The sequence below is a fragment of the Hippoglossus hippoglossus genome, chromosome 1 (genome assembly GCF_009819705.1).
Source record: "Hippoglossus hippoglossus isolate fHipHip1 chromosome 1, fHipHip1.pri, whole genome shotgun sequence".
Lineage (NCBI taxonomy): Eukaryota > Metazoa > Chordata > Actinopteri > Pleuronectiformes > Pleuronectidae > Hippoglossus > Hippoglossus hippoglossus.
In genome coordinates, this window is record NC_047151.1 from 24109184 (window position 1) to 24136053 (window position 26870).

General features: G+C 44.5%; 1 protein-coding gene across 1 annotated transcript; it reads right to left on the reverse strand.

Annotated features, from left to right (window-relative positions):
* Nucleotides 1-539: 539 nt before the first annotated feature.
* Nucleotides 540-26772, reverse strand: LOC117770400 (protein tweety homolog 3-like). The gene is made up of 15 exons (XM_034599833.1): nucleotides 26228-26772; nucleotides 24706-24891; nucleotides 16366-16562; nucleotides 11767-11878; nucleotides 11425-11645; nucleotides 11014-11109; nucleotides 10817-10889; nucleotides 10605-10680; nucleotides 9730-9785; nucleotides 9518-9610; nucleotides 9229-9321; nucleotides 9002-9138; nucleotides 6746-6919; nucleotides 5177-5252; nucleotides 540-3427 (listed from the first exon to the last, which is right to left on the reverse strand). The coding sequence occupies exons 2-15, from the start codon at nucleotides 24829-24831 to the stop codon at nucleotides 3293-3295; spliced, it is 1665 nt and encodes a 554-aa protein (XP_034455724.1). The 5' UTR covers nucleotides 24832-24891; nucleotides 26228-26772; the 3' UTR covers nucleotides 540-3292.
* Nucleotides 26773-26870: the final 98 nt, after the last annotated feature.

Genomic DNA, 26870 nt, shown 5'->3' on the forward strand with positions numbered 1-26870 from the left:
ACAGACGAGGACATTTGAATGGGTTCCTATCCTGCTTTTGTTTTTATAAAATGTAATGTTACACGTGAAACACCGAGAAGATTAGAAGGACAAAACAAAACCTGAAGTTGTTAAACTTATTATAAAATATATACTTTTGTTTGCTTTTCATATCCATCAACTGCGTTAAAACAAATGGTCTATAACGAGGTTAAAATATCCCATCAGGAGTCATGATTGATGGATGCATTTACTTACTTTCATCACCATCAATCTTCAGCTCCTTTGACCCGTCTCTTGTTATAATTGAATGCACTTATTGATTGGCATTAGGAAGGAGGCGATGATGGAAGCTGAAACTATGAGGGAGGAAACTGGGTCACGACGAGGCCGGGAAATAAAAGTAGCTGTGAAAGCTTCACTCCACGAATGTTTCAGAAGATGTTTCAGGGATTATGTTCAAGTTCTCAGAAGAAATTCCACTTGAATTATGTGTCCCCGTCCCAAAACATAATCCAGTCTTCATCAATACGTTAAATTTGCTTTAATTTCATTTTTTAAAACATTTATTCCAGGCTGAATGATATCATTACCACAGTTTTGACATGTACATCATTAATATCTTAGTTAAACCATCAGAAAATAAAAACAGCCATAGAAAACATTGTCCGTCACATCTGGACAGAGGTGTGTTTGATGTCCTGTAAACTCCACACGTTGTTTCTCTCCATCGATTCGAGCTGTACCAGGTTAATCCCACAAATCATCGCACAGGAACTCAAACACAACTGTGATCCAGGTGTTGCTGGGAACACTGGAATAGTTTTATTAAAACATTGCAAGACAGAGAGTCATTCACCATTAATAAGAGAGGAAAAACGCTGCTCTTGCCTTTATTCTCCTACAAAACAGCTAGCTATTGTTTTATCTTTAAACTTTGAATTTTTTTTACAAGACAGAGATAAAATAAAAAAACATGTTGTGATATGAAGTGTTGTAAGAGTTTAAAAACATTATGAAAGGCCATTAATCAGTGACTAGTCCCACAGATCTTAACATCGTTTGCATCAATGGTGCAACAAAAAGAAAAAGAAAACACACTGTAAAATACTAGACCATAGGTAGCATTGTTACCATAACATGGACATTTTCCTTCTAGTAAAATCACACTTGTAAGATTGTCTCGCTAATACGAGAAGTGGTCATTGATTAATCGTAAAATATTAAAATGCTGTACAGGAATGGTGGTTGAGAGGTGGTGGGGCTCCGCTCGCTCGGCTAACTATGGGGTTTCTCTGAAATGCAGCTACTACCTACTACATCACCCATAATGCAAATGGTCATCGGCGTGATGTCACAGCTGTGGGAGGGTGTGCGGTTACTAAACGGGGCAAAAGCAGGGAAAGATGGGTCTTTATACGATACTGCAGTGTGTGTAATGTGTGTGTGTGTGTGTGTGTGTGTCTGCACGGCATGTATATATATATATGTGTGTATTACTGTGTGTGTGTGTGTGTGTGTGTGTGTGTGGGGGCATGTGCAGCGTCTCTATAGAAATGACTCAGGCTAAGATAGACTGCCCCTCGCTTGCGGCCAGTCACACACACTGATCACTGTATTTACACAAGGTAACACTGAGATAGAGCAACAGCCAATCACGCTGCAGTGATGTCACACACACACACGGGTTCACGACTACAGGTTTTGTTTTTGTACACAGAGTTTTAGAGTCAGAGGAAAAACCCACTGGCAGTGTTTTACTTCTCCGTCTCACAATGTCACCTTGAAGAGAATTTGTGCTTGTGGGTAAAAAATTTAAAATTAAAATAATTAAAATCTCGCTTCTGGTGGCTGAATATCACAAGTCACCGCTTAACAAAATAAAAGCACAGGAATTAAGAAACATAGAATACTACAGTTGGTCACAGTATTACAACCCAAATGTCAGATTATGAATGAACATGAAAAAAAAACACCCACTGTCTTTTCTGAAACACTTAGGTAACGTTATTAATCAGGGACGTGTTTTATCAGGGTTCAGGGCACAACTTCCCGTCGGTGATGTTTCCTCTTTGTTGTGTTTTCCTGATCACATCCCTGAATGGGAAAAAAAAAACACTGTAGTAAGAAAAACCTTTCCATCCCTTTCTCAGTGCTGATCGTCCTCTGGCTTATTTAGCACCTGGCAAACGTGTGGTAACAATCATCTGTCCATCGCTTCCCGTTTCAAGTGTCTCTCGTCTTCCCTTTTATTTACAGTCACAGAGGAAACATTCCAGATAGAGTTTGTTTCATCCGGAGGCGGCAGGAGAAGAGGACAGACTCAGGCATCCCTCATATTTATTATATAGTTTTTGGCACAGGTTGAGCCTCCTTCATGTCCAATTTGTCTCTCCCTCCATTTCCCAAGAGCTTCAAAGCGTTTAGTCCTCGACAGGATTCCTGGCTCGTATTCAAAAAATGCATTAACTGACGTGCACGTACACACGCAAGGAGAGAGACACACACTTCAGAAGCTCACGATTCAAGTCTTCGTTATTAGACACCAATGTTAAGTCAAAGAGAGAACGTGGATGTGGTGCAAGTTTCTACCTAAACATGGCTTTCTGATTCACTGGAATCCTATTTATACAGTGTGTGTGTGTGTGTGTGTGTGGTTGTGTGTGTGTATGTAAGTGTGTGTGTGTGTGTGTGTGTCTGTGTGAGATACAGCGAAACTTTTCCATGATAAACACACAGCACACCACGTTACCAGTAATGATTCATCAGTCTACGTTTCATGGAATCAGGATAAAGCACATGTTTACTTATTTACAGCTCTGTACAGTGTGAGAGTGTGTGTTGAAGTGGTGTAGCTTTCTCCACTAGATGGCAGTTTACAGATCCTAGTGGAGGAGGAGATATTTGGAGAGGCAGAAGAAGAAACAGAGAGGAAAGGAGAAGGAACCAGAGCTGCAGTGGATTGTGGGTATTGCGGGCTGACCAGCAGTGGTGGACTGAGCAATGTGAGATATGCGTTCACGAAGAAGAAGAGTAGCAGAGATAATGATCTTGTAGGAGGAAGAAGACTGATTGGTTTAGATTTTTTTGAATACTTGTTGACCTTGTGCAGTCCTTTACTGGTGTGTGTGGTTGGTGAGTTCTGACTGGCTGTGTTGTTTCTGGTGAACCGGTGATGAGGTGAGATTCAGTGGACTTTGACGAACCGGGGTCCTGTTGGTGATGGAAGCGCTCGGCTCTGGTTGAGCTCTGCGGCGTTGGGTCTTGTTGGCGGTGAGAACTGGATTCAGGCAGTACTGATGTGGACTGGTATCTAGTGGACTGACGACTGTGGTCGGGCGGCGGGGTGAGGCCGGCTAGCCGGGTCCAGTTGGTCGTTGGGAACGGAGCGTCGGTTCTGGTCCGGTCGGTTGGTGGCCAGGTACTTCGCTCTCATACTAGAGGTGTACTGAAGAGATTGGAAGACGGTGAGGAGAAAAAAAACAAAAAGGGGGAGAGAGGGGAGAGAGGATGTGAAAGGAGGTGTCGGGGAAAGCGTGGAGAGACGTGGTGACAGAAACAGGAAAGGACACAACCAGAGGGAGAAATTGAGATAAGAGCAGGAAACGATGAGAAGCGAGAGAGGAAGAGAGGGACAAGGTGGAGGAGGACAAAAAAGACAAAGGAGGAAAAATGTTGTGGATTACGTTCAAGTCGTATTTACACTGAAGAATAAAAAGAAACACTATAGAAAATGTTTTTTAAATAACAGACAGACAGATAGACAGATAGATAGATAGATAGATAGATAGATAGATAGATATTTGATGTAAACACACACAGGTAGAGCAGAAGTACTTTGACCAGTCATTTGGACAGCCAGGGGTGTTTGATTACAACAGTCATTCATCATATCAGAGCTGATTAATTTTGGATGGTGTTAATGTAAAATTAGCAGATGTCATTTATTTTTGGTCAGTGGGTTGTAGTTAGTGCTCTAGTTCTGATGTAGTAGGTTAGCCTGGTATGAGTTAGTGGTCTCTCGTGAGCAGCTGGCTAGTTACAGCTGGACGTCTCTGGTTTCCAGGTCACCGCAGGAGAGCGGGAGCGACGGCCCCGGTCGACAGAGCGCTGATGAATCGCTGCCGCCGCTACAGTTTTTTGACAGTGGAGGTGGGAAACATGTGCTCCTGTGGCTGTTCAATGGTGAAGGGTGAGGAGGGGGGCACAGAAACAGAGGACACACACACCTCGACCAGAGAATGCACACATAATAGACACAGTGTGGGAACAGGGGGGGGGGAGGAGGAGCAGGATCTTTTTAGAGGTTTGGGCTCGACTTTACTCGGGGGGGGGCGGGGCTGATCTGCCAAGAAGATTTTCAGATTCATTGCAGATCGTGAGGAGGTGGCAGGAGATAAATCCTACAAGCTGTGCAGACGTTGTAAATAATGGTAAAAGTAACGATTTGTTGATTGGTCGGTCGACAGTATTTGTAGCCTCAGTCGATGCACAACATCTTCCACTACAGGCCCAGCAGCACCTTGTCCAGACCAGAATAATCAACGTGTTTATAGTTAAAAGAAGGTGCAGTTCAGACTCCTGCAAACCTGGCAGGATTGAGTCTGGAGAAAACGCTTCATACGTGACAGCACTAGATATTTTAAAAAAAATGTTTTCGAAGTGTTTTGAGGTTCTCTCAACGCCCGACAAACAATCTGTTGTTTCGTGATCTGCAAGTCCTCTCACACTTCACTGACGGCCACAGTGAAACCAACCAGACTTTGTACATCAGAAGTAGAGAACAACTTTGTATTGACCCGACAAATGACACTTATCAAGAGAGTCAAGCTTCTCTTTTGATGCAAGTGCACATCCAACTATCAACAGTCGTCTTTTCTTTTTTTTTTTTTAAAAGCTCCAGCTAATCCCAGGCTGCCAAAATGACCTTCATGACGGCGGTCCATGATCCCGCTCTAGTTTGAGCACAGAGGACACTTGCTGTGGTGTAGGGATGGGGGGGGACTACCTTCCAATATCCACACTAGCATTCGCCACACATCAAAAATAGGACATATTGATCAACACTCAGCTTCCTTCATTGTCTTAAAGAATGATATATTACCCCCTCTGTGGGTTGATTGTTTTGTTTTCCAGCAGCACTGTGGGTATTGGAAGATAGTGGAGGGAGAGTGTGTTCTAGAAAGTGTGCACTTACAGAGGGTGGAGGGGACTCCCTGCCAATCAGGGGGGTGTTCTCACACCGAGGGTTCTGAAAGTTTGCGTTCTGGCTCCTGCATTATAGAATAAGAGGTTACTGCATGTGGTCACCCTGCCACTGGTGCTCAGTTGTTTCTGTTTCTATGATCTGCTCTTCAGAAAAACTTCATTACTCTCTGACTAATGACTCTCTGACTAATGGCCTCAGTCATAATTACGAGACAGAGGCTGAAGCTTGGTACCATGAGGCCAGCGGGTAAGTAGACAGGGGTTAAACTCCTCTGCCACAGTCCAGCATAGTTAACATTCTTTCTTAATGCATAGGAGAAAAAAACATTTAGTCTTCGTGGGACACACGCTCACTAAGAATCCTACTTTTACTTTGTGGGGCATCAAATAAATCAAATATATGAATATATTCAGCTTCAAATGTCCCTTGTAAGCACAATTTAATATAAAACTGAATAACTGCCACATCCCTGATTGATGTTATGTATTATATGTACAGAAGTGCAACCTGATAACGTCATCACACTGTCGCATTAACAGTAAGATATTTAGGTAGATGCTATGAATGTCTGAGAAAATATAGTTTGTTAATACAAACTTCTAATACAGAAATCAGTAGCTCAGATAGTCCAGTTCTTCCTAAGCTATCAGTGTATTCTAACCATTCTAGCTTCATGTAAACAAACAAGTCAACACACATTCATTACTGTTCGAGCTGTTTTTGCATAGTAATCATTTATATTTAAGAACAAATAAGTGTTTTTGCATTTTTTGGTTCATTATGAGCGCATTTATAGCTATTTTCCATGGAATATGATTTCCTAAGATTACATGAATCTGGACCATCGGCAGCTACTGACAGCTGAGTCTTACTGAAGCTACATGGTAAAGAATAAATCCCTCGACAACCCTTCAGTTGTATGCTTTAGAATAAAGTCAGTTCTGTTAAACATATATCTGCCTAACACGTGAAAAACATCATCCTTTGATGGTCTCAAAAGCTTAAAATCTGATCTGAATACAGATCTAAACTGTCAGTTCAAACACCATAGTGTGATTGATTAGCACACAGCTAGAACAGAAGCAAGCAGTGGCAGACTATCCTAACTATGTATATGCTTATTTCTCTTCTGTGTGGTTGTGTCGACTCAGAGCAGGCACTTGCAGTCCTGTGGTAACACGTAGCAAGCAGGGTGAAATGATTAACTTGTGCAAATCTGAATTTACTTCTTTAAAATCAGCGTTTTGCCAACATGGTGGACTGAAACAGTTCAGCTGGCAGACACAGCAAGCATCTAATGTTCTATTAGCATCAAAGGGAAATCTAGTGAAGGGTTGTAACCCACTGAGTGTCGTGAACATGAATTGCTGACAGTGTGTGACAAAGGACATGCGAGCCATACATTACAGAAACACTAGCTATTCTAACTTGTCGTATCGCAGGCAGTGGGCGTTGCTTTGCTGCTACTCTGGGTCACAGGGGGGCAAGCATCAGCTACCTACGGCAGGCAGTGTATTGATCCTGCTAGCCTCTAGCTAGCGGTGGGTGCTAACTCACATGTATTCAGTGACGGGGGCATTGCTGACAGTGTGGGCTGTAGCGGGCAGGCTAGCTTCGCTACCGTAGCTGGAGCCACAGCTGTAGAGACTGGGCATGTGAACGCGGTACAGGTTATCGTGCACGCCGCCACGTGAGGCGGCCGACTCGTCCTCTCCATCTTCCTCATCCGTCCTTCAATTGGTCAGGGTAAGGGCAGGGCACAAGAGGGCACGATGAACAGGAGGGGGGGAAAGGTAGAGGGGAGGGAGATCCGAGAGAGACAACAGAGTGTAAACAAGTGGTTGAAGAGGAGGTTAGGAGAGGGGGAGGTGTTCTTGTACAATGAAGGAGTCTCCTGATGTAAAAGACTGGTTAAGGCCATGCCTTCAGCCCCAAAGCAACTGAACAAGAAGAGAAGGAACAAGGGCAGCATTCATCTACAACACAGGTCCACAACAAGTACACAAGTGTCTCTAATGTCACTACACAGCTCAGAGCAGCGCTGTTTTTATTGCTTTGTTTGGTCACATTACATTAAACTGTAAGAGGACAATAGACTCTTCGATATTCTCAAAGTTCTCTCAGGAACATGCAGTCATTTTCTTCATGCAGTCATCGATAACGCTCCTGGCATTAACTGTCCATTTCAAATGGTCCAGACAGAGTCAAATTTCAAGAATCCATTTTGATATTCTATAACTCATGCATCTCTGAGTGCTCCATGGAAATCAAAGCAACAAAAAAAAATAAAAAAAACGCCAGGAAAAAAGGAGATAATGTGGCTGGTTTGGGAAAAACCATTCTCAGACATAAAATGGTCAAAAATGTGAAACGGCCAGCGATGTAACAGAATGAGGCATCAAATAAGATATGTGCTGATTTGGAAGTTTGATCTCTGGCTACAGAAATGCACTGGCTTCGACAATGTTTGATCAATCACAGAACTCATGAGCATATGTGGACCCTGTCGTTACCGCCGCCGAGGATTTTAGATTTCCGTCTGTATTTGTCTGTTTGTTAGAAGGATTACGCAAAAACTACTCAACCAATTTCTATTAATATTTTGTGCAGGGGCAGAGCTAAGGAAGAACCAATTAAATTTGGAGCAGATCCAGGATTTGTTTTGTGGATTTCGCAGAGAATAATTCATGCAAATCAAATATAAATCTGTAGTGAATTTAAATGTGGTTTCCTGAGGGGACTGTTGGGCCGTGGCGGAGGTATGTGCTCTACTGCCTGACATCTCAGTTAGGACTGTAATTTCTTTGGAAGTTTATTCCAACTTTCCACGTACTAAAAAAGTCACATCAGGATGGAAATGATTCAAAGAAGTAACCTGGGCTCTATGAATTATATTTTAGCAGGGCCCTCCCTGTGTTAACAGAGACATAAAAGGTAGAGGTGTAACTACCCTGAGTGGCCACCAGATGGGAGGTGTTTCACTCTTTCAAAATGGAGTTACACTGCACAGCCCATAACAAAGACTCAGCAGCTGCAGCACACTCAGTCAGCCGAAATATTTCTTAATTCAGGGACGTATGGATGATTGTTTGATACCTGCCATACGGTAGCATTGCTGGTAACTCACACCTACCAACAAGCAACAAAACAGCACTATTACGACACAGCTGTGTTTCATAATTCATCCGTCACGTATCATGTGATGAACAATCTAGAGCTCTTTGTGCTGTTTTTACCGCAGAGTTATTTGGTTGTTGATTTGGCAGTTTGAAAGGTCCATTTATTTAACTATGGGGTCAATCCGTTTCCTCAAAATCCACCATCATTCGCTGAAGCCCAAAAGATTTCCAAATCAGGACAGGGAGAGAGGAGGCAGGGAGGGAACAGAAGGAGGAAGTGGGGGCATAGAAAGAAAAAAATAGGTAGTGATACACAATCTAACGAAAGAGTGGCGCTCCAAGTTCGAGGCGGGGGGGAAAAGAAAACGAGAGAGATGTACAAACATAGAAACAGATGATGAGCTGGTCTGGCGGCGCTAACGGCAAACGATAAAATAAACAAAACTTGCAGACAAGAGTGGATGGATGCAAAGACAGGCAGGAAGAAGGACGCACTAGCTCAGGAGGCAAACACACTTAGAGTACATGCATGGGCACCAAGTAGATTCTTTGTGGGCCATCAGTTGAATTCAGTAAGACAATTAGAACGGGTAACACGTTAGCTGTTAGTGCACAGGTTATCCAGAGGGGCTAATTTAGGGGTGTAAATGTGTGCGAGAGAGAGAGAGACAATGTGTGTGTGTGTGTGTGTTACCTCTTGCCGGGCCAGGTATGTGGCACACTGCACACGATGGAGGAGAACATCAGAGCAGTGACGAAGGAGAAGAGAACCAGGTAGATGACACCCTCGACTCCGTCATAACACAGGCCTGTTAATGCTTGAACGTAGTCCTGGAGGAGAGGAGAGGAGTCGGTTGTTAGCGAGGATCTGAGGGTTGAGGAGTTCTCTCTTTTAGTAACACAACAAACAGAGTGACTCACCATGTGTAGGCTGCGACAGTCGACCAGAGCCGTCAGCTGGTGAAGACCAACCTCCGTGGAATTCAGCACAGACTGGATTTGCTCGAGATTCCCCTGCACACACACACACACACAAAAAAAGCAAAAATTACAAATGCACGATGCCTTCGTGTTTATCAGCACACGTCAGATAAACACGGGTGTGCTGGCACTTTTGTAAATGCCACTTTCATCACGCTCCCACTAATGCGAAGCCACTCATGCGTGGAAATAAAGACCCACAGATCATTGCACACACGAGCACACGCACCTTAGTGTTGGCATAATCACGTGTTGCTGATCTCAGTAGCTCTGCCACATCATCCTGCATCTCCACCAATGCTTTGTGACTCCCTGACAGCCTCTACAAAACACACACAGACACACACGACACACAGACAAAAAGACAAACAAATGTATCTTTGGCTCTTTTTAAAACAATAATGACACCAATATATTCTGTATTCTTACAACAACAGTTACCTGCTGGAAGGGATTAATTTGGCCAGGACTGCACCTCAGGTAATACTGCAGGATATCTGGGAACACACCGATAAATACATATCAACTGACAGATAAAACATAACAGTTTTTACAGCGGTACTGCTCAGGCATAATTGGGTGTGTTTTTATGTGTGTTACAGAGGCAACATCTGTGCTGTACAGCAGGCAGATAGAGCGGAAACAACCGACAGACAATAGCACTCATTAGGTGAGTGCAGAGAGGGAATTGAGGGAGGGAGAGGAAGAAAGGAAGCAATTGAGAAGCAAAGAGGGATATAAAAGGATGAAGATGGAGGACAAATCAGATAATGAGCTAAAGTGAAAAAGCAAGAATGTGCTCTGATTCGTTTTTCTGCATTTGGGACGAGCAGGAGGAAGAGTGAGTGAGGAGTGTGCAGGGCTGCAGATGCACTGCAGTCAGCAGAGAGAGAGAGAGAGAGAATCAAACACAATCCCCTTGGATACACTCATACACTCAGACACACAAACACACTTGTTTCTTAAAATAGAAACATCTCAGGGTGAGATTTGACTGTCAGTGCGGAAGCTGTGGAGTCTATTCTGTATATATCTGCTTATTTGTCAGCGTCTCTATATGAGCAGTCCATTGACCAGTCTCACCAGTATCACTTGTATTGAAAATACTATTCATCGTTTATAGGGTTCAAGATAAAAAGTAAATAAACACACAGTCGTTTTTTCACATGAAATAATGGTCGTTTTATATCTTCAGACAATTCAAATAAAAAAGTGAAGGGGAGAAAATGAAAATTTGGCTGCTGCGCACAACAGAAACACATTAATGGAGATCTATTGTTTATTTTTTTGTTTTATATTATTTTATTACTGCATACCTTGGTTGATGACAGCGTTTTCCTTGGTTACCCTGGTGATGTAGGTATCCGGGGAAGCGCAGAAGTCGCTGGCTGACTGTTGAGAGGGTAAGCACACATGACACATCAGGCTACAGTAACATCCTCCTGGAACACACTCGCTCGAGCCGTGGGCAGAGATTACATCACTGCAGAGGCAGAGAGCTCGGCGATGTTGCCATGGTTACACTTACAGCAGCGACAGCCAGTTCCATGCCGAGAGACGCCCAGCTGATGATCAGAGTCAGAACCCCCAGCAGACACACTCTGAAGGACAAAACAAATACGGATTTTTAAAGTTAAGATTTGGTTTAACAATGTGTCGTCATCACGCAACAGGATTCGCATCCAATAGGAGCAACGTTTGAGGTACGACGTGAAGTACACGTACCCGATGAGAGTGCCTCTGGAGTTACGAATCAAGCCGAAGAGCACCAGGAGACAGATGAGTACATCAAACAGCAGCAGGCCCAGGTATCCCATCCACCTGTAAATAAACACAAGGACCACAGTGTCTCAACACATCAGGACATCTCATATTCCAGGGTCACAGTCAGGTCACTAGTTAATGGCTGTTAAATGTTTTGGACTCCGAATCACAAGATTATAAAGCAAAAGTTTTCCATTAGTTAATTCCCCTGGGACTTCTACTGTTTCAGTTTTTAAAACCAGGGTTGTTGACAGCTTAAAAGTAGTGTGGTTCTTTTTAATGGTTTAAACATGCACTCTTAAGCCAAGCTGAAAGAATCTCTCAAGGCTGCTGAGATCCTTGAAACACGTACCATTACTTGTAAGTACTAACCTGTAAAAGTCAAAAGCCTCCGTCTTGCGGGCCAAGTCCTCCAGTGACACATCGGTATTGGACCAGAAGGGAACGTCCACCATCAGCCTCACCAGCTCATCCAGCTGGCCCTGCAGCTTCTGGACGATGGACACATAGTCTGTCTGGTCCTGGAAGGCCGTCTCCAACTGGACCAGGTTCTCCTCCACGGTCTGGTTTAAGGCTAGGGCGCTGTCAGACACCTGGACTCAGACAAACACCAAAAGAAGCTGACATCAGTCATATTTTTTTACTATTTTCTGATTAGTTTGTGATTAGTTTTGAGGATTTTTTAAAAGTGAAACAACACAGTGGACAACTCACCAGTTTCTCCACCCCAGATACAGTGCGGTTGGCATGACGGAGGGAGTACGCCAAACGATTGGCCCCATCGCTCGACTCTCCATTCCCGTAGAAGCCGACAGCGATGCCAGCGCTGGGAGGCAGAGAACAGGGAGTGTTAGCACAATGACTTATTCAAGCATCCGATGGCCTAAAAGAATTCACCAATATGGGAGAATAATGTCTCAGAAACACGTAATAAACTGCAGCAAAGACCGTTTAGTTATCGAGTGCAGTCCTTATGCTAACCAGCAACAGGCAGCACTGAGCTCTTGATATGTTGATTTGGTGTCACCACTGGGCCTCAGGCAAGCATGGGACTCCCAGGAATGATTTTTTCTCTCCCTCTCTCTCCAATGCCCCCCCCACCACACACACACACACACACACACACACACACAGTCAACACCATAATTGGGTCACCAGACCGCACATAATATGGTTCTTCTGTAGCTCTGCCCCAACATACACACGGCACATACTACAATATGTTAGTTAGGTGGCCCCAATTTCCTTTCTTCCTTGTTCTCCTTCACCATGTTCTTCCTGCATGTTGCCCCTCGCCACCGCTGCTGCAGAAATCTTTTTTTACACTCTTTTGTCTCATCTCACCCTTTATTATCCCTGCATACCCCTCCCCACTGTGTTTTTATTTTCTTGCTCACCCTGTAAAGCCCTTGTAGCCCCCTCCCTTCCCTTTGTGTACTGTATGTGTGTGTGTGTGTGTGTGTGGGGGGGGTCCACTTTGCATTTATGATGTCCGTCCGCAGACAAACACCAGACAGTAGTGCAGCGGGACATTTATGGCCATTGTTAGAGCAATTCATTCTAGCCCATTAGATCTTGAGTAGCCCTGCCTTGAGTAGCCCCATGTTACACACAATAGCCTGTGTGAGTGTGTGTAAACATACATTGTATAATGTGTTTGAGTGCTGTTTGATGGACTATAGGCATACATCTTACATGAGACAACAAAAAGAGAGAGACGGGCTTGACGAGAGAAAGAGAATACATAGGAATATAATTGTGAAGACGCAGCTTTGTACTTTGATCTAAATATATTTTCCAACCATCCCTGTCTCCCACCATTTTCCACCCTTCCCATCATCTGCGTTTTAACAGTAACTCATCTCCCTCCCCCTCCCGTTTACTCATCATCGTCTTCTCTTCAACCACCTCGTCCCTCTTCCACTACTGTCACCTCCTATTCCCTTTATCCCTCCTCTCTCCACGAGTTTTATCTCACTGATTTAATGCTGCTCCAATCCAGGGATTTCATGACTTTGATCACCAACAGCTTAGAGGGTGAGACATAAACAAGGGACTGCAGAGCAAGGCAAAGGTTCAGAAGTCAATAGATAATGACCAGCTTGAGACTGATAGGACAAATCCCCCCCCCCCCCGTGTAAAATATGACATTATTTTTGCTTTTGAGAGACGGTGACCTTTTCGAAATTGATGTTAACTCTGATATAGAGTCTCTGCTTCAGTCCATTTTTAACTGAAATGGACAAACAACATGAACCTTAATGGTCAAACCAAAACGCACTCAGCTGGAGCTCAATCAATGGGATGGTAAAATGTTGTATTCAGTCAAAATTGGGTTCGTGATGAGTTCAAATCCAACAGATTCACCCGTATGAGAGGGGCTAGGAGAGAGGATACATGTCGCTCCACCAAGGCGAACAACCAATCTAACCATGTTTAAGAAAATCGCCTGGAAATCCGTTCAATAGCTTTTGAGTAATCCTGCTGACAGAGGCAGACAACGATGAAAACATAACCTCCTTGGCAGAGGTGCAGCCGACTGACATTCCTTATGCAATACCAATAGTGCAACCTGCTCATCCATGTAAACATGAGACAGCATACAGACACTTGATCCTACTGACTGCTAATTAACTGACTATTAGGGTCCTCAGGGAGTGCAAACCCCCACCAAGGCGAACTCCCAATCTCGCTGTCCACAATTTTACAGGTTCTTCCTTAAATCGTGCCACCACCATCCCAAAATTTCATGACTGAGGTAATAAACGTATCCAAATCAGCATTTGGTTGATGTATTGGTGGATTTTAAATATGAGTAATGTTACAATCTGTTTTGATTATCAGAAAGAGTTCCTTCTGCTTATCGAATGTTTAGAAAATAGAGAAGAAATGACTTCAACAATCAGCTGATTATTCCTTTCAGCACAAAATAATACAGCAGTAAACAACCTAATACAAGAAACAGCTTCTATCCAGACACACTGCACCTGCACACAAAAGGAGGAAGTCCACATGTAGCTGGTGCTGTGCCAAAAATAAAATATGATGTCATATTAAATTGTGGACAAAGAACATGCACGCAGGCACACACAGAAATATGGTCCTGCGTACTCAGATCCATATCAAATATTCAAAAAGAAATATTATAGCTTGGCATGAAATATTAAAACCTACAAAAAACCCTCTTTGGCACAGTCACGCGAACACACCAGCAGACATAGCTCCCCCTGACTGTATAATTCATTTCTCGTCTCTGCATCAAATCTGCTTCTGTCTCCATGGCAACCTTTCTAGGCCAGGAAGACGGCCAGAGACAGAGAGAAATAATATGGTAAAAAAAAAAAATGGAGGTGAAGAAAAGGGGAAGCGAGCGAGGGAAAAAGACAGAGGAGGAGAGGAAGTGGAAAAGAGGTGAGACAGTAAATGAGAGAGGAATATGTGGTTTGTTTGCGTGTGCAGTTTTGACCTGTGGTCAGAATACACTCCACTCGGCCGGGTCACCGGGGGTCACAGACCTCAAACTGTACACACACACACACACACAACCTTCAGAGTTGGATAAACACTAACAGTTCAACCACCTGGCTGGATCCCTGTTTCACCATGTGGGTTTTCCGGCTGTAACAACACAGTGGAAGGGATTGGTGCAATCTACAGGGATAACGCACACATGGCTGCTGTGGAGAGTGGGAAACTTTTTCTCCATTATCTATACCGCTTATCCTCTGAGGGGTTGCGGGGGGAGGGCCAGAGCCAATCACAGCTGACATTTGGCCAGAGGCAGGCGGGGTTCATCCTGCAACAGGCCGCAGGGACAAATGTGCATCTGCAAAATGTCAAACTTTGTAGGAGGAGAGAATTGTTTCGTGTTCGATTGGAAATACGGTTTATGTTTCACAATGGTTTATGGATTTTTAAATATTTCATCAGGCTGCCCTCTGCCTACCTCTCTTTGTTCTTTTGGTTTTTTTGGGGGGGGGGGGCTGACACACTGACATATGCCGTTACATGTAGATCCCTGAACTCTCTGCTGTTTTTGATTTCTTTGGTTTGCTGGTGGAGTGGAAACATGGAATCGTGTAACTGAATCGTGTAACAGTAAAACGAATGCTTTATATGCGGTAGAAGGAGCAGACGCAGGCACTGTACCATGACATCAAAGCTGCTTCCGTCAGCCTTTATCTCTTTTTTTTGACATGACATCCTTTCAACCTCACCCAACCGTAAAAAGTTATTGCTTTCATACCGACATTTATTTTGCATTTCTGGCATTTCCTCTTTTTTTTTTTTTTATGTGTGCAAATTGAAAATGTCCATAAAACTAGTGGAATGAAACATAACTTTTCATTCAAGGACATTTACAGCAGCATGAGTGCACGTTGTGTTAGTCTGGGTGACTTGTGACTCAGACTTAGTGAGATGTACAGCTGTTCACCAACAGGCTGTGGTATGCAGAGCATTAGCACCTGGCACTAACATGCGTCTTGTGTGATCTGGTCCCAAGTTGACAGCACCAAGTAAGGCGTTTCACTCATGGCATTAGGATGCTTCTGGTCGGGGGGGGGGGGGACCACTTGTCATCTGATCTCAGGTTACATCCACAATGTGTGTTAGTTGTAAAACGAATGACTTTCAAGCTCCGAAAACAAAGATTTTAGCAAATGCTGCTAGCTCTGTTTTCGTTTGTATCTCCAGGGTTGTGTTTTAGCTACGTTCACACTTGTATGTTTTCATTATTAAGTGGCATTTTAAAACAAAATACTAGTCTACATGAGCGTTTAAGCTCTGTATCAGAAGTAATCTGTCCATACTAACCCACCTAAAAGCACATATCACATAAACATTCACACACATTGTTAACAGGAAGTAGATTGACTATTTGCAGTTAGTTGCTTAGTAGCAGAAAATACCCAAAACAAGAACCAGCAATGGAGAAAAAATTCTTTGGACCTACAACAAGGTGGAACTGTGATTGACAGTAAGTGTTCGCCATACCGAGATGTGGATTCCATGTTTAAACTTAGCAAACATGAAGTATAATAAAGCTGAAACATATTAGTTGTTGATGTAGGCTGTGTTTGGACAGGCTGCGACTTTTGGAAATGATGATGCAGACTAATAAGATGCACTGATAAGACCGGGACATTCAGGAAGTGAACGTGGGTGTCCTCGTCTTATCAGTCATGATTCATCCTTTCCCCTGAATCATCACGCTCTAATCACCTTTTTCCTGAAGAAAACAAATGGCATTGCCTTCAAATATACACCAGTTTTAACTGTAAAAGTGTTTTTCTAGTGGGAACAACCTCTCACCTGCAGACAAGTGTGGCGATGATGACGCACCAGGCCGTGCAGCAGCAGTCAGCGCTCGGCTGCTGCGAGTGGGAATGGGAGTGAGAGGATTCATCACTCTTGCGTCTCCGGCAGCAAAGCCAGAAAGAGTAGAAAAGGAGAAAGAGGAGGTCCAGGCCCAAACATAGCAAAGCCACAGCACCGAGCAGCAAGACGGACTAAAGAGAAGAGGAAGGAAGAGAAGAACAATTAGTGGCCATAAAAAATTCATGATTTCATAAAAATATGTCAACATCGGTACTGTATCATGTTGGTTAGTTGTTTGTATCACAGGGAAGCGAGCAATTTCGGGGAAAATGGGTTAAAGACACAGGAAGCAAATTAACTGATATGAGCAGGAACCAGATACATTCGAGACACCACATGATTTCGTTTTTTCCTGTGAAGACAGACGCACCCTGATAAACAAACTGCGCCGCTCACTCCAGCTATTTGAGGACAAAAAACAGTGGCTCTTAAATGGGCGTTTGATGGATACCATGAAACAGACATTTGCATACCATCAAACGCGCGCACACCTCCACAGAGTGAGCGGAAGCGATGTTGACGGGGAGCCGTGTGCGCGAGAGACCCGCCACACAGATCACATACCCTCGGAAGGCTTTGAAGTGCAAAGGAAGGAAGGGGTGGCGGGAGCAGATAGATGGAGCAGCGAGGGGGGGTGTAAATTTGGAACAAAAACAGAGATGGGCTAGAGAGACAGAAAAGAAAGAAGATGACAGAACTGAGCCGGGAGGAAATGGATAAAGACAGAGATGAGGGATGTTACAGAGATTTGCCAGGAACTGATGAGATCTTTTTTTTTTTTAAATCACACAAGCGATGTTGGTTTTTCTTTCCCCTCCGGAGTTGTCTGGAAAAGTCATTGTGCTGCAGGACCATGCAGAGACAAAGGAGCACGTGTCTGCTCAAACTGAATCTCTGCCCGCTCGACCACTTCAGACAAAAGAATCCCGCTGCAGTTCTGCTTGTTCAGAAACAACAACATTGTAATTCTTCTGTGGATGATAACAGGGTCTGAATCCACTTCAGATCCAACGAGATCCTCACACACACTTCCTGGATTCCCAGACTTCTAAACTGCTGATGTTTCTACTGACCTCATTCTTTCCTCACTGCCAGCCAGCAATTTTTTCACCCTGCAGCCATTTATGCACCTCTACTGTAAATATGCACACGTATTGTACGAGTATATAAACACTCATATATTGTTTAATACGTGTGCCAAAGCTTCAACTGTTGCCAAAGACGGACTCTTGTACAGACAGCACAAAAACATGACTCCAGACACGGCTTAACCAGCCCAGAGGCATAAAAACTGAGCTGAACTGGTCCCAACCTGCAGCCCAAGCTCTGTTTAAGTAGACATGTATTACAGTTTGATGGGTTTACAAGCCAGAAGAGTTGGAAACCCCTGGTTGGGGTTTTAAAATGTGTCTCCCTGTGTCTGCGTGGGTTTTCTCTCCAGCTTCTTCCCACAGTCCACAGACATGCAGATTAGCGTGAGATGGATTTGAGACGTGAAATTGACCACAGGTGTGAGTGTCTCTGTATGTCAGCCCTGCGATACGCTGGCCTCTCGCCCCTTTAGCTGGGACTGGTGCCAGATCCCCCCCCCCTCCCCCACAACCCTCAAAGGACAAGTGGTACAGATAAGGTATTGACCATCTTTATTTAGGCTGTTAATGACGATGCCACCAGGGTCGCACCACAACAGCCAGAGACAAACCATTCACTCCTCAGCATTTGAACTTGTTTTATTTTCCAACTAACCAAACATAAATCTTAATGCAACTTAAAGTGCCAGGAGTTTCTCTGCTGCTGCCTTTTGAATCCACTGGATTGGCCAACGAGTCTCAGCTGTGCCAATCCCCTCTCCCTGGTTTCACCCCCCCCCCCCCATCATCGAGTTCAGCACAGGGATCCTTCCAGCCTGAACTACTGAAGACACAAATCTCTTCTCACATTGAAAACTGAATGGCGCTCAGTTGACTACATACATCTGCCAAGGTCAAACATTTTCTTCCACCACATCTTGATTATTATGTAGATCTGCACTAAACTCATCTCAACATCATAAATATGTCGATTTTTACATCAAGATCTGTACATTATTTGCTGAAATATGGAAAACAGCCTGTCTTGCAATGTGATAAAAAAGCGATTTGCTCCTGAATCCACACTAAATTCGATGGGTTCTTCCTCCCCTGGCACACGCCTGATTTTTTGTTCAGCACTTGTTTGTGTAATCCTGCTGATAAAACAAACAAAAACAACAGAGCCGGGTGAAAAGATAATCTGCCTGGCAGAGGTAACAATGCCGCCTAATAAGGTCAGCATTAAGTGTGTCAGATGTGTAACCGGGCCAACAAAGGCTAATGTATCAAAGCTGGAGGGCTTCATCCAATCCAGTAAAGCCAGTGGGTTAGTAAACTAGACCACTACAGCAGATATGACACCATATATGATAGGATGTGAACTGCAGTGGTGTAATATGACATCTGAAGGGTGAGAGTAGCATTAATTAAAAGACTCCAAACCACAAGCCTCAGACCAAACTAAAACCATCAATACCATATCTACAGAGGTTTCTACGAGTCTACAGCTGGGAGATATGAATTATTATATTCTACTTAAAGTAATTACAATGTTAGTTTGATTATAACAAACTTAATTATGGCCCTGGACCACTACAGCTTGAGATGTATCAGTAAGTGATTCTGTTATTTACACATGATTACTTTCTTGTGGGACAGCAGTTGGTAAGCTCGGGCTGAGCCAGAGGAAATCACTTGATTGCTTTTTCCCCTGACGGCTTTTTCTCCAACAGGTTAAAGAAGACGAGTGGAGGAGTGGAGGAGAGGAGGAGAGGAGGAGTGGAGGTGAGGAGGAGAGGATCCTGGTGACAGAGGAGGGGGAGATAAGCCCTGCAGATTCCTCCTCTCTGGCATTATCCTCCTCTATTATTATCTATAAAGCTTAGCCAGTGACAGGGACGTTATTCTGAGGTAGCGTTGCACTGTGCTCCTCTAATGCATTGTTTGATCTCTGGTGACTTGAGACCTTATAGGACAAAATGCATTAGGCTTTGCAGAATGAGAATGAAAAGCTCATGCTACGGGATATAAGGATGGATGTTTTCATGGCATCCATTAAAAAGCACGCGACAGGAATGACAATGGGATCAGACACATAGTGAGATATAGAGGAAGTAGAGGAGTAAAACAAAGTGTGGTGGTTTTATTTTGAATTAAACTATAGAGCTGATAAAATAATCAATCACCAAAACAGAAATTGCCAATTATTTAAAAACTGATTAAGCCACTCAAATGTGTGGATTCGCTAATTTCTTTTTGTGATATTCACTTGACAAAAATAAGCAATCTGAATACGTAACCTAGGGATATAATAAAATCAGATATTTTACCAAAATCAGAAACAATTAAAATTATTTTTAGTTGTAAACCTCATGAAAATGTTTTAGTCAATTAATCGAAAACCTTTTGTTTTTAATTATTGGAATAAGTGTTTGGTTTAACAAAATGTCAAAATCACAAGGTGACACCTTAAAATTGCTTGTTTTAAATTTATCCGATTTCTAGTCCAAAACCCAGAAGTACTCAGTTTGCAATCATCTAAAACAAATGAAATCAGTGAAAATCTGAACTTTTTAATGAAGAAGTCATTGACTAAAAAGAAAAATAATTCCCAGGGCATTGACTGAAAGGCCATCCAGCCAATCACAGCCAAGGTCACTCACGGGATAACTGATATGAAACAGCTCACTAACTATTTGTAAAAATGCCATAATGTAATAAAATGAAAATAATAATAATACATTTTTCCTACAGCTTCTCATCCTCATGATTGCATTGTTCTGCTTGTTTCTGCTATGAAGGTGAAAATGTTAAATATTAACATTATAGAACAACAATATACTCTAAACATCCTCTTGCCATTTATCACGGATGAAATTAAAACAAGAGAATTTAAGGTTCTTAAAGCTCTATTGCTTATTACTATGGTATGTAAGTGCTGGTAAATACAGTTTGTTTGAGTGGGGGGGGCACGGTGCTACAATGTAAATATTTAACTCTATCATTTGAACACAGTGGTGGAGATCATGTAGTTTCAGTGTGTTTTGGAGACTGAAATGAGGCCAAGCACAGGGGGCGGCGCTGCTCACGCTCCACCCTCAGATCCCCCACGCGTTTAAAACCGCGGCTGTGACCCTGACGATGGCCGCAAGATTAACGGTCAGGCCGACAAACCATCAGAGCAGATTAAGTGTGGATCAATTAGCTACTAATAAGCATGGTGAGCTTGACTGTGCACGTGTGTGTGTGTGTCTGTACTTAGATGTAAGTCTGTGTGTGTGTGTGTGTGTGTGTGTGTTGCGTGCGCACACATCTACGCTACTAGAGATCAGCTTGCAGGCAGGAGGAGGGGCTAAACATTAAACACCCAGGCACAGTGATCTACTTTCCATTTGTCCATGTTAGTGTATGTATGTGCACGCCTGTGACCGTGTGTGTGTGTGTGTGTGTGTGTGTGTGTATGACTGAGCTGACAGGATCAATCACTTCCACTTCACTAAGTTGTCCTTGCACTCTCCCTGCCTGTGTGTTACACTCTAGTTTAGCCTCGCCTACGATCATCTCAACATCTCTCCAGAGGCGCCGACTGACCCCCGAGTTCATTCTGCTCGTATCCACCTCACCTGTACCACCGGTGCAACCAGAGTGCAGCCAAAACACGAACGGCAAAAATCTGTGTTCAGACAAAGACCTGATGGTACGTCTTTAGGAATTTAACCATAAAAACAGGATTTGAGTGGCTCTTTAATCTGTTTGTCATTGAGTCTCACTGATCTTTTTCAATATGCGATGAGATAATGTCTTCCACTGTGCAAAATGTAGTTCACCATTTTAAAAATACCAATTATACTTACTTACTTTCCACAGCTGGGGATATGTGTGTGTGTGTGTGTTATTACAGGTCACATGATTCCTCTGTAATGTTCTCCAGCTGTTTAACTGTGGTAGCTGACTCTGCGATTCTACCATAATACAAACAGATGAACGCACACACGCACACGGATCGGCACACATGCTATTTCAATGCCTCGCGGAACCTCAGGATATGAGCTCCTATTTCAGCTCTTCAGGAAAAGAAAGAAGAAAAACGTTTTCTTGCAAAAAAGCCACAGAGTCAGCAGCGTCCCCAATAAAGTCATCAGAGGCTTCCAACTGTTCCACTGTAGGAACACTGAGTGAGTGAGAGAGCGAGTGAGTGAGCGAGTGAACATCCATCTGACTTTGTTTTAGTTTGAAACCTTATTTAAAAGAGTATTATTTCTGTCCACAAGAGCGTTTTGACTTCGCATCAGATTTAATCGCCGTCCATACTAACAAACCTTAAGATGCATATCACGTGACCTCTCACGTACACTGGGAATGGGCGTGCCGGTGTAAACAGGAAGTATTTGCTTGTTAATTGCAGACGGAGCTTCTCTATAATTGAGAAGCAGCAGTGGCGAAAAGTAAAAATGCTAAATTTAAATGTAGCTGTTTTCAGAGATGAACTCTTGAAAACGTCCTGCAAACTGGGTGTGGACCTTTTCCAGAGTTTGTTTTTCCAGATATAAGGAACAAAGCAGGAGATTATGTGGAACAAACAGGCGAGGGGCGGAGCCTGGGTAAAGACTGCAGGGGGGCGAGACACTGTGCATAGATTCTGGAAATCACGTTTTTGTTTACAGCACATCAACACCGGCGTCGGCCATTATGGACAAAAGCTCTCGAATCTAGTTGACATCTTCATCGGTATCTAAACCCCTTTAATCTGAGTTATTTTTATCCTTCTGGTTTTATGAATGCTGCATATTAAAAACTCCATCAAGATGCCAACTCCCTGCTGAGACTTTCCAGAGAGATTTTCCTGCTGTATTCTCACATGGACTCACTCAGTAGGGGGCTGGCAGGGAAAGTTCCAGAAAACGTCCAGGGCAACGGACACGGACCCTCCGGATAATTTCAGGAAAGTGTCCGGACTTGAGTCTGTGAGCAGCTTGTGTGAGAAGAAACTTTTGAGCAGCTTCGGGGCTGAATACAAATGAACCTGAGCCAAATCACATCAGAAAGAACACAACCACACACACACACAGAAGAATCTCTCTCTATTGTGTGAGTGTGTGTGAGTGTGTGTGTGTGTGTTGTGGCATGGTGACGGACTCGGCGCACTGAAGGACACTGTGTGGGACCTTGTTTGTGTGTGTGTGTGTGTGTGTGTGTGTGTGTGTGTGTGTGTGTGTGTGTGTGTGTGTGTGTTTCTCAGCTGGATGAGTGGATGCATAAAAGCCTCTGAGACAGATATACTGAGCCAATCTAAAGACGGGCTTCAGTGAAAGAGTGAAAGAAAGAAAGAAAGAGAGCTTTCTTTCACAACGGACTACAGCCCCCCCCTTCCCACTCTTTCCCCCATCCCTCCCCTCTCACTCCCTCCCTCCCTCCCTCCCCCAGCCAACTCAATTCAACCTCCTTCTTCTTCCTCGTCTTCTTCTTCTTCTTCTTCTCACCCTCTACCTCTCCCTCCCCCCGTCTAGCCAGAATTAATGATTTCACCCTGAATAGAAGCCCTACACACACACACACACACACACACACACACACACACACACACACACACACACACACACACACACACACACACACACACACACACACACACACACACACACACACACACACACGACACTGAGCGCTAAATACGCACTGACACAGAAAAAGAAGATACAGTATGGGACACAGTGTATACATATGGCACAACCACAGTACATATGAATAACGTGCAAACAAACATATGATCACGGTGCAGAATGATCAGCGACATAGAAACTAGCTCCGTCTGCTAAAATATGCCAGGATGTAATTAGTCTAAAAAGGGGGTCCTTAAAATTCCAGTGGTCACACACATTGACACACACACACACATTGACACACACACACACACACACACACACACACACACATTGACACACACACACACACACACACAAAGACCTTCAGTTAAACATTGAATAGCCTGCAGGAAGTGTTTTTTTGGCAATTTAGAAGCACCTCCCGTGGCTCATCGAGCCTTTTCTCTCTCCTCTCGCCTCCAATCAGTCTCTTTTTATCTTTGTCACTCCTCCTCCTCCTCCTCTCCTCTCCCTGTCTCACTCCCTCTCTCCACTTCTCATCTCCCTTCCTTGTCCATGGCCGTGGACGCCTTCCCACGCTCGGCTCTTGAACTTGCGCACCTTCCCTCTTCACCCCCACCACCCCCCCATACATGTCAGCAAACTATACTGCGGGTTGACTGCGGTGCATGAAATGTGCGACCCTAAACAACGTGCCTGGGCTTTACGTGGGCTGCCGAGCCTGCGTTTCCTGCTGCAGGGACCTGGAAGTCACCTTGTTTGAGGATTCAATTGAAATGCAGCAAAAACTGGGCCAAAGCCCCTCTAGGATGGAGCTGCTCTCGAAGGCAGCGCTGCCGACGCAGACAGTGTTTTATCAAAGAGGGACTCAAATTAGTTTTGTGCTTTTCAGCTTGTGCCAATGATTGTTTTTCCTTTACCGTTATTTTTTCAGTTAAGTACAATGATTGCTTAACCAATCAAATGTTATAAATGTTTTAAAAAATAGTGATTAATGCCCATTACAAGTGTCCAAAGCCCAAGATGATGTCCTCAAATTGCATGTTTTCCCCAAACAAGAGAAGATTTTCCATAGATTTTCAATTAACAATAATATTAAATCAGAAAATGCTCCCAGGTAAGAAACTGGAACTGGACAATGTTATACATGTTTATAGATTATCTCAATTGTTAAATCGATCATCAGAAACTTTCATGTCCTTTCTTTGACCATCTTGATATCAAACCTCGAAGATAAATATTGCAACTACTAACAGTCCTGATCCGCAGATTGGGAATCACCTGACTAATCGATAAATAACAATGATGGAGCAGGTAGAGGGTCAGTGGTTCGACCAAGGACATTCCTCTGCTTTGTCTCTCTCTCTCTCTCTATCTCTCTCACACACACACACACACACACACACACACATCATTGATCGATGCAGGGAGAGCTCCCACAACTCAGTCGACAGCCTCAGCCACCTCTTGCCCCTCTGCTGTAAATTTACAGTGTTGGTAAGAGGCAGGAGGCTGGATGATTAAGTGATGCTACACGATGAAGGGGATGATGAATTCGAAGTGGGCGGTAATTATAACACCCCCCCCTGTAACCCTCTTACCTTTTGATACTCAGAGTCCTCGGGCCTGAAGTCACTGCTCACCGTCTGGAATTCGATGTTGAAGTGTGGCAGCCGGTGAAGCAGATTCACCCACCACGGCGGAGAGTAGTTCACCACGGCCGCCATCCTGACGCAGCTACCTGCAGGCTGTCACTTCACTCTGTTACACGGTCCCTCACGCAGCCACTGTAAAAAAAAAATAAATAAGAGATTCACAGACATTGTGAGTTAACAGGGCAAGGAAATGACTTCATGTGCAACTGGCACGACTGCGGCAGAGAGATGAGAAACGTCTGTTCTACTGAACACGTAAAGCAGGATGAAGGTGCAGCAGCCACAGACTCACTGCTCCCACTGTTTATCACCACAGCACCAAAGCCCTGCTTCCATCCACGACAACAACAATGATCACCGTAACGATGACTGATGAGTTATGAGTAATCAAATCAAACCAAACAGGGATTGGACGAAGCGTGACGTTCAACACGAAAAAAGCAAAAACATTGCACCCCCCCCCCCTCCCCTCTTGTCATTAGTTATTAAACATTACTGTTTTATAAATATCTTCTGTGCTGTAAATTTTACATGACGACTTTCCTTTTTTATTTTAGGCGTGTGGCGACAGAAACACATGAGGGCATCCCTCCTCCGCTGTGTGCACGTCCTTACCTATCATACCTGTGTGTGTGTGTGTGTGTGTGTGTGTGTGTGTGTGTGTTTAAAGGGGCTATAACACTGCAATATGACAAATTACATCATTTCAGTTGCTTTTGTTCAATCTGCAGGGGTTTTTTTTCCCCATGATAAATTGAAGTGAACATGATCATATTGACATTGTAAAGGTTGTTTTCCCTTCACACCCCCTGGTGCATTGTGGGTTGTTGCATGTTATGAGCATGTATTCTCATTGTGGGCTACATGCTAGTGTCATGTGTGCGCCCCCCCCCCCCCTCTCTCTGATCTTCATGAGACCTTTAAAATGACAGAAAACAAACAGGTGTTTTAAAAAGCAGGCATTAAAGCCCCCGGGGTGTCTCTCCACGCGGTCCACGGGGGTCACGCCGTGTTGAGACCCCCCTGTCCATGAGTAATGACGTGACAGTGGCTGACAGCCGCTACCTCGACTCACCCGGGCATCAAACGCCCCTGCTGCAAAACACAGGCTGGGGGGGGGGGATACACGCGCTGTGGGAGGTGAAATGGCGGATGTTATACCAAAAAAATATATATATATATTTAATTACACGACCCGCTGTTATCGTCTATTAATTCAACTGTACCGAAAACACGCAGGTCGAGTCCCCCGTGTGGCTCACCCGCTGCGCCCGGTGGTACATCGCGTCGAAATGAACACTAGCTCTACCCCCCCCCCGGGGATTAGCGGTAGCTTCATCCCGCTTTGTCCGTTAGAAGTGCCGCAGTCTCGCCGAGTCGCCACGGCAACCGGACGGAGCCCCCCCACCCCGTGTCCGTGAACACCGGAGGGGGGGGGGGGGTACGGGCAACAACAACAACAGCCTACCTGGTGGTCGCAAGCCGCTGGTTTTTCGCTGTCTCGGTCCCGGGGGCCCCGGTTTCACCTTTTGTCCTCCCAGATCCAAGCGGTGGCGGATTTGAACCCCGCAGATGCTGCATCAACGCGGCCGCGCCGAGTTCGCTGCAAGCCCGGAGTCCGCCGCGGCCACAACCGCATGGAACACGACGGAATGACGGTCACACGCCCGCTCCGCTCTCATCTCACACCGGGCACCGTCACCGTGGCTTCACCCGTCAGCGGCACCGCTCCCGGGGGGTTAAGGGTTAATTGACCCGCAAGCTCCTATCTGGACTCTCTCTCTCGGTCTCTCTCTCTCTTTTTAAACACGTTTAGAAATGTCGTCGTGGTCTTTGTCCTGAGCTGAGGCGGGTGGTTGTCCCCGCGGTGTCCGTCGGTTCGACGCGTCCGGCGCTGCGGTGCCTCGGCTGGAGGATGTTGTTGTTGGAGCGTGAAGCGAACACGGTTTAAAAAGCCCAGAGGACGAGGCTCTGCTGCAGATCTGAGTGTGTGTGTCTGTCTGTGTGATAGTGTGTGTGTGTGTGTGTGTGTGTGTTAGAGAGAGAGCGAGAGAGAGGGAGAGCGAGACCAAATGCGTAAAGGACGCCCCCTGATGTTGAGATCGTGGAAG

Excerpts from the sequence above, each read along its gene's own strand:
- LOC117770400 (XM_034599833.1), bottom strand. The coding sequence starts at position 24,831 with ATGGCGGCCGTGGTGAACTACTCTCCGCCGTGGTGGGTGAATCTGCTT. Across the intron at positions 11,110-11,424 it reads GAGGCTTTTGACTTTTACAG|GTGGATGGGATACCTGGGCC; the intron begins GTTAGTACTTAC and ends GTTTATTTACAG. Across the intron at positions 10,681-10,816 it reads TGGAACTGGCTGTCGCTGCT|TCAGCCAGCGACTTCTGCGC; the intron begins GTAAGTGTAACC and ends CCCTCTCAACAG.